This window comes from Anolis sagrei, chromosome 6, assembly GCF_037176765.1.
Source record: "Anolis sagrei isolate rAnoSag1 chromosome 6, rAnoSag1.mat, whole genome shotgun sequence".
Lineage (NCBI taxonomy): Eukaryota > Metazoa > Chordata > Lepidosauria > Squamata > Dactyloidae > Anolis > Anolis sagrei.
In genome coordinates, this window is record NC_090026.1 from 17724548 (window position 1) to 17732318 (window position 7771).

General features: G+C 42.5%; 1 protein-coding gene across 1 annotated transcript; it reads right to left on the bottom strand.

The window, feature by feature from the left end:
- Window positions 1–1262: 1262 nt before the first annotated feature.
- LOC132777842 (histone H4) lies at window positions 1263–1663 on the bottom strand. Its single transcript, XM_060780330.2, has one exon. The coding sequence runs from the start codon at window positions 1623–1625 to the stop codon at window positions 1314–1316; it is 312 nt and encodes a 103-aa protein (XP_060636313.1). The 5' UTR covers window positions 1626–1663; the 3' UTR covers window positions 1263–1313.
- Window positions 1664–7771: the final 6108 nt, after the last annotated feature.

A 7771-nucleotide genomic window follows, 5' to 3' on the forward strand; every position in this document is an offset into this window, starting at 1 on the left:
GGCTTAAAAGATATATATACATACATTACATTATTAGCATAATACAATATCAGTATTATATATTACTATATTGTACTATACCATTATATTGTAATATTATTAGCAATATTACATGTAATATAGAATATATAATCATATTAGCATTATATTGTATTACATTATAATATTATAAATATTGTATGCATATACAATCTATTATATTATTAGCATAGCACATGAGACAAGGTGGAACTGGCCCCTGGCCGCCTCTCTCTTCACTCTGGCCCAGAGCAGCAGTTGGTGCTCTTCTTACCTATGAGTCGTCTCACACCTGTTCTTAACTAGGAGTCATGTGTAAGTTAGATATAGAATCAGAGTTAAGAGACCTCATGGGCCATTCAGTCCAACCCCCTGCCAAGAAGCAGGAATCTGTACTTTGAGATATTGCCTGATTAAGGTGCAGAGACACCAGGCCTGGGCAAACTTGGGCCCTCCAGGTGTTTTGGACTTCATCTCCCACAATTCCTAACAGCCTCAGGCCCTTTCCTTTGCTGTTTGTGCCCACCATTCATCTCCTAGAAGTTAGAGCAGTCATGGGCCAACTTGGGCCCTCCTGGTGCTTTGGACTACAACTTCCACAATTCCTAACAACCTCAGGCCCCTTCCTTAAGCGGCTGAGGGGGAAAACGAAAGGGCCCGAGGCTGTTAGGAATCGTGGGAGTTGAAGTCCAAAACACACCAAGTTTGCCTAGGCCTGGTGATAATGCACTGAAAGACAGACGAACTTGGATGCAACCTTTGCTCTCTGCTGCCACCTTGCGGCACTTTATGTTCAATGCAGAAACCTTTTAGTTATACCAACAAAGCAATACCATACCACACTGCGAATATTAATTCGCCCATGTAACAAAAAGACACCTTCTTGAGAGTTTTGTACCTTTGATAAAAAGATTTATTGTGTTCTCACGTCGATACTGACCACTGTGGAGATCTGAATGAATGACCAATAGCACCTGCAGCCTTTGGGTAAGTTTAGGTTATGACTGGCATCTTTCTTGATATTAAATTCTCAAAATTATATAAATAAAATACCCGAGATCTTAATAAACAAGTGGATCAATATCCCCAAATTAAAAGTTGTAGTTCGTCTTAAAGGAGCCGCCACACTTTTTCTTTTTTTTTGAATTTGCCACGCTTTGGAGCTTTTTGGCGGGAAACCATGTTCTTCATGCAGCAACCAGAAATATGGCAAACGGACATCAGCTCTTTCAAAGGAAAATGTGTGTGGCCCTGAAAAGGGCCTTTTGTTTACAGAAGCAGGAAACTCAAGTATTTTAACCTCCAAAACCATACAGAGTACGGCCCTGGCGTTTCAAGGCGTATACAACGTCCATGGCGGTGACAGTCTTCCTCTTGGCGTGCTCCGTGTAAGTGACTGCGTCGCGGATCACGTTCTCCAGAAAGACCTTCAACACACCGCGGGTTTCTTCGTAGATCAAGCCCGAAATGCGCTTTACTCCCCCACGGCGAGCCAGGCGGCGGATGGCCGGCTTAGTGATGCCCTGGATGTTGTCGCGAAGGACCTTGCGGTGCCTCTTGGCGCCTCCTTTCCCCAAACCCTTGCCTCCCTTTCCGCGCCCAGACATCTCCGCAGCTGCAAAGTACACAAGCACCCAAGAGAAGAACGCTGGTGAATGGCTGTGAAGCTGTGGAAGCCGGGGTTTATATATTCTGAGGTCGGACCTGAGTGAAAACAGGCAGAGAATTCCAGAGCTCCGCCTCCCCGCGGGAGGGAAAATGCCAGCGCGTTCTCACCAATCAGCGGGAAGGAGATGTAAATGCAGACCAATCAGAGCTCACGGACAGCCGGATTGGTTTTTTTAAAGGACAGGCTATTTCTATCAGGCCTTCGAATTCTGAAAAAAGCTATGTATGGTTGCCAGGTTGAAAATTGTAATTGTGCCAAGCGAGTTACACACCGTTCCCAAGTTAAGAACAAGATAAATTCTGTGTGTTGTCGAAGGCTTTCATGGGCGGAATCATTGGGTTGCTGTGAGTTTTCAGGGCAGTATGGCCATGTTCCAGAAGCATTCTCTCCTGATGTTTCACCCAAATCTATGGCAGACATCCTCAGAGGTTGTGAGGTTTGTTCGAAACGAGGCAAGTGGGGTTTATATATCTGGAATAATGTCCAGGGTGTTCACCAGACTCACTTCCCACGGAACACTGAGACCTCCACAGACCCCTTGTGACCCACTTTACATTCTGCTGTAGTTTGGGTGAGGATGGGTCATGGATTATGGGACTTGCAGTACCTTCACTCACATCCCGAGAACACTGCGACCCTCATACAATTACCAATGAAGACCAAACTTGGCACACAGAGCCCCCATTGCCCACTCTACATCCTGGTACAGTTTGGAAGAGGATTGACCATGGATGATGGGACTTGCAGTACCTTTACACACTTCATGAGACCACTGTGGCCCACACCAATGACAGATCAGGGTTGAACTTGGCACACAAAGTTCCCACAACCCACTCTACATCCTGGGTCGGTTTGGAAGACTTTGGACCATGGATGATGAGAATTGCAATATCTTCATTCACTTCTTGAGACCATTCTGATCCACACCAATGAGTGATCAAGAATGAATTTGGCATACAGAGCCCTCATGACCCACTCTACATCTGGTGTGGTTTGTGGGACGATGGACCATGGATGATGGTACTTGCAGTACCTTCACTCGCTTCCTGAGACCATTGTGATCCACACCAATGACTGATCAATACTCAACTTGGCACACAGAGTCCCCATGACCCATCCTACATCTTGGTGCAGTTTGGAGGAGGATGAACCATGAATGGCGGGACTTACATATGGAAGTTGTAGTTCACCCGCACCCACTGAACCCACCTGACTTTGGATCTAGATTAAAACTGGAGCACAGACAAACAATGCCTTTCTCAAATAACCCGGGCACCGCCTGGTCCCCAAGTTAGTTTATATATATTCAGTTCTCCCAAAAATCCAGGAGCTTATCTTTTTCTTCCATCCTTCCTCCAAGGTGGACAGATGAGATGTGGGTTGTTGTGAGTTTTCCGGGCTGTATGACCATGTTCCAGAAGCATTCTCTCCTGATGTTTCACCTGCAGAGGTTCTGAGGTCTGTTGGAAACTAGGCAAGTGGGGTTTATATATCTGTGGAATGTCCAGGGTGGGAAAAAGAACTCTTGTCTGCTTGAGGTAGGTATGAATGTTGCAATTGATTGCCTTGATTAGCACTGAATAGTCTTGCAGCTTCAAGGCTTGGCTGCTTCCTGCCTGGGTAAATCCTTTGTAGGTTTGTTCTGAAGTTGAATTTGTATGTAAGGTACATTTTAAAAGTCAAACCACAGCAACACATACACATATACAGATGTATGTGTGTATATATTAGCTTTTGATAACATAGGGAAGGTGACACACTCCTTTGCTTTGCTATCTATTCAGAAGATTTCACCTCACTTTCCGGCCCTGTGAGAATTTGATTTTGAAGTTTGGCTTGTTGTGAAAACAAGGGTTTGTTGATAAAGCCTCAGTGGAGACCCCTTTCCCCCATGATAACTCTTCCAGGAGTGAATTTTCCTTCCTAGGGGTAAAATTTCCCCACTTCCTGTTGTCTCACCCATGTTCTTAACTATGAGTAGTTTGTGAGTCAGATTTGCCTGTACTTTGTGAGATATTGCCTGATTAATGTGCATCTACACCAGGCATAGGCAAACTTGGGCCCTCCAGGTGTTTTGGACTTCAACTCCCACCATTCCTAACAGCCTCAGGCCCCTTCCTTTGTTTACAGACCAAAGCTCTTTGGCAGGGAAGATGGAGCAACAGCACCCCCCTGTGGCTGCAATCAAGCACTGCCTCCAAGATGCCAAAGATGGGAAAGCCTTTATATATCTCTATCTATGTACAGTGACTATGTACAGGACACTTGGAGGACCATCATCCTCGGACTACAAGGGATCGCCTAAGTAAGTAACAGTGTCTTGTCTTGTCATTGTATAACAGCATTGAATGTTTGCCGTATATGTGTTGTGTGATCCACTCTGAGTCCCCTTCGGGATGAGAAGGGCGGAATATAAATACTGAAAATAAATAAATAAATAAATAAAATCCACAACCCACTAGTAAAGGCAAATCACACTCTGCCTAAGAGAAAACCAATGCATGCTTCTGAGGCTGGATCTACACTGCTATATAATCCCGTTTCTAAATACAAATTATTTGCTTTGAGTTGGATTTAAACTGCAATATAATCCAATTCAAAGTAGATAATCTCGATTCAGAAATTAGATTATATGGCAGTGTGGGTGGGGCCTGTATAAATCTCACAAAGCAAACCCTACAATGCAGTTCCCACATGTGAGCATTGATTTGAAGGAACATAACAAGAACTTTCATAGGAATGCTTTGTATCTTTGAATCAGATTTGTATTGGACCGCACTTGGAGTAGGCTGCATGTGGTCTGCACACTGAATTCACTGAATTTCCTTCTTTTTTTCACTTTCCTCTCCAGGAGCCCCCAGTGGAACAATGGGTTAAACCCTTGTGCCGGCAGCACTGCTGACCGAAAGGTCAGTGGTTCAAATCTGGGGAGCGGGAAGAGCTCCCGTCTGTCAGCGCCAGCTTCTCATGCAGGGATATGAGAGAAGCTTCCCATAGGATGGTAAACATTTGCGTGTCCCATATATATGTCCTTGCAGATAGCCAATTTGCTCACACTGGAAGCAACTTGCAGTTTCTCAAGTCACTCCTGACACACACACAAACTCTTCTTCTCTGGCCAAAATAAAATACAGCAAATAAGTAGTAATTCCCCAACACATAGAGCAGTAGTTCTCAACCTGTGGGTCTCCAGGTGTTTTGGCCTCCAACTCCCAGAAATCCAATCAGTTTACCAGCTGTTAGGATTTCTGGGAGTTGAAGCCAAAACATCTGGGGACCCACAGGTTGAGAAACACTGACATAGAGCCAACATATACCTGCTTTGATCCAAAATGATTTTCACAAAACCCAAAGAGAATTTCCCAATACTCTGGTTTCATTTTTCAGAATGGTATGACCTGCCAAGGGGCCAATGGAAATCATTCCTGAAGTAGAAGTTGGCTTGAAATCCAGGACTGCCTCCTGCGAAGGCCATCTCACTCTCTTACATATGGACCTCTTATTGGTGTTGACTGCCTTGCTCTCTCTGACACAAATGTGCATACATACACAAACTCTTAGAAAGATACCCATCCAGAAGGCTTGCATTCCACAAAAGATAAGACACTGGAATTTGATCGGGAAAGTATTTTATTAGATTACTTTCAAGGGTCTACCTTAAAGAAACAAAACAAAGGTAGGGGAGGGAGAGGAATAACACTCAACTATTTGTCAGTAAATAATAATTCAATGGGAGTGAGGGATTGCAGATTACTCTACTGGAATCTGAATTCATTCACAGATCATGTAGGAACCAGTCTATCAAAGGCAACAGACCACAGGCAGGCCAAGGCTGAATTCATCTAATTCCTATATTTTGGGGCCTATGCTCTCCATTCTTCTTTTCGCCTTCCTCTCTGGCCAAAAAAATACCGCCAAGGGACTGGATCTCTTTTTTTGTGGCTAAAATTGGAAAACTGGCACCAAACCAGCATCTTAATTTTTCAGGCTGTTTTTTTTTCCTGTTTGCCTCTCTGTAGTTTAATAATACACTAGAGAATGAATCCACTTTAAATCCGGTCTTTGGGGTCAAGCTTTGAGAGAGGGCTTTGTGTTCCTGCAGGACAAAGATGCAAACTGCTGGGTTTCAGGGGTCAGTCGGTCAGTTTTGGGCAAAGGCCAAGAGGTCAGCAGTGACCCTTCCTCCCAGAGGGTCCATTCTCAGGTTTTGGGTCCCTTCTTTTTATTCCCTTTTTGGCCTTTTTTATGCCGAGAGAAGCACAAAAAACCCTTTTGCAATAATGACCATTTATGTGGAGCTCCCTCTCTCGCTTTCTCATTCCAAACCCCTCTTGCATTTTTTTCCTATAGAGTTCCAAGGATATGATATATGGTGAGAGAAGCACAATAATTGCAGTAATTTTTAGCACAAATAGAAATCTGTTGCTCCTCCTTCACTCCTAAAACTCCTTGCACTTTTGTCCTTATGGAACTCCATATATATATATATATATATATATATATACACACACACACACACACACACACACACACACACACATACATACATAGAGAGAGAGAATCACAGAGTTGGAAGAGACCTCATGGGCCATCCTGTCCAACCCCCTGCCTAGAAGCAGGAATATTGCATTCAAATCACCCCTGACAGATGGCTATCCAGCCTCTGTTTATAAGCTTCCAAAGAGGGAGCCTCCTCCACACTCCGAGGCAGAGAGTTCCACTGCTGAACGGCTCTCACAGTCAGGAAGTTCTTCCTCGTGTTCAGATGGAATCTCTTTTTTTGTAGTTATATAGTTATATATATAGTTATATATATAGTTATTAGGCCTGGGTAACAACGGAAAAAAATTGTTTCTAAAATCGATTTGTATTTGGGGTTTTTTTTTGTTTCGATATTTAAAATAATTACAAAATTTTCCTTTTAAAAAGTTCGATATTTACGAAATTTCGTAAATGGTAAAAAATTAACGAATCTATTTCCGAAACAATAACGAATTGATTCGTTAATGGCGGACGCGACCGCGAAATACGCTAAAAAACCTCCAAAAACTTCTGAAACTTCCCTCTCCCTCTGTTCTTGACTGTTGGTGTGATATTATAATTTTTTTTCACTAATTAAACCATAAAACTGGCCCAGACATGCGGAAATAATAACAAAACGACCTCAGAACAATAACGAAACGAATACAATAACGAAATACGAAGCATTTACAAAACGTGTTTAAAAATTCGTTTTTTTTAATAATTGCTCCAGAATGGTTCATTATTGTTTTGTAATTGGAAAAATTAACGAATTATTAACGAATTACGAATTAACGAAACGAAACCGCCCAGGCCTAATAGTTATATATTTGTAGATATATTCATATCCATACATACATATCCATATGTATGTTAAAGGCTCCTTCCTAAACTACAAATCCCAGAATTATGCAGGAAGCAGCAACCGGATTAAAAGTGGATTCATTCTCTAGTGTGATGAAGTAGTAAGTCAATGTAGTTTCTGGATTCCCAAGGGATCTGAATTCCTTCCTGACGTGCTGATATCTCCTGCACGATCTCTGAAATTTGGGAGGCTGCACTGAATCATGGAACATGTAAACAAAGGTCAGCCCAAAAACACTTTCTGCTCCCAGCCCTCATGTAGATTAATAAAAGGAGAAATATATCCAAATCTCCAATATCACTTCAAATACTCCAGATCCGCTCTTTGCTGAAACATTATCACCCGACTTGTAGTCTCAGAATCTTGCAGAGATTTTTTTTACTTTCGTTGATTGGTTTTAACCGTGGAAGCATATTATGTCTTATGGTGCCAAGACATTAAGTGCTATGGACTCAACAAAGTATGTTGTTCCATGTCTTTTGCATTAATTATAAAACATTTTCAATGACCGAGGCTGAACCTCTGAGAAAATTCATCCCATCAGCCTTCCAATAGTTTTCAGACACAGCGAAACAATTCAAAACAAATTGCTTTCTGCTTGGCAAGTGAAAACCAAGGGAAACGGGGTCAGAAACAGAAGCAAAACAATATCCTGCTATTAGGAAAAAAATGTATTGTTTAGCAATGTTAAAAAAATC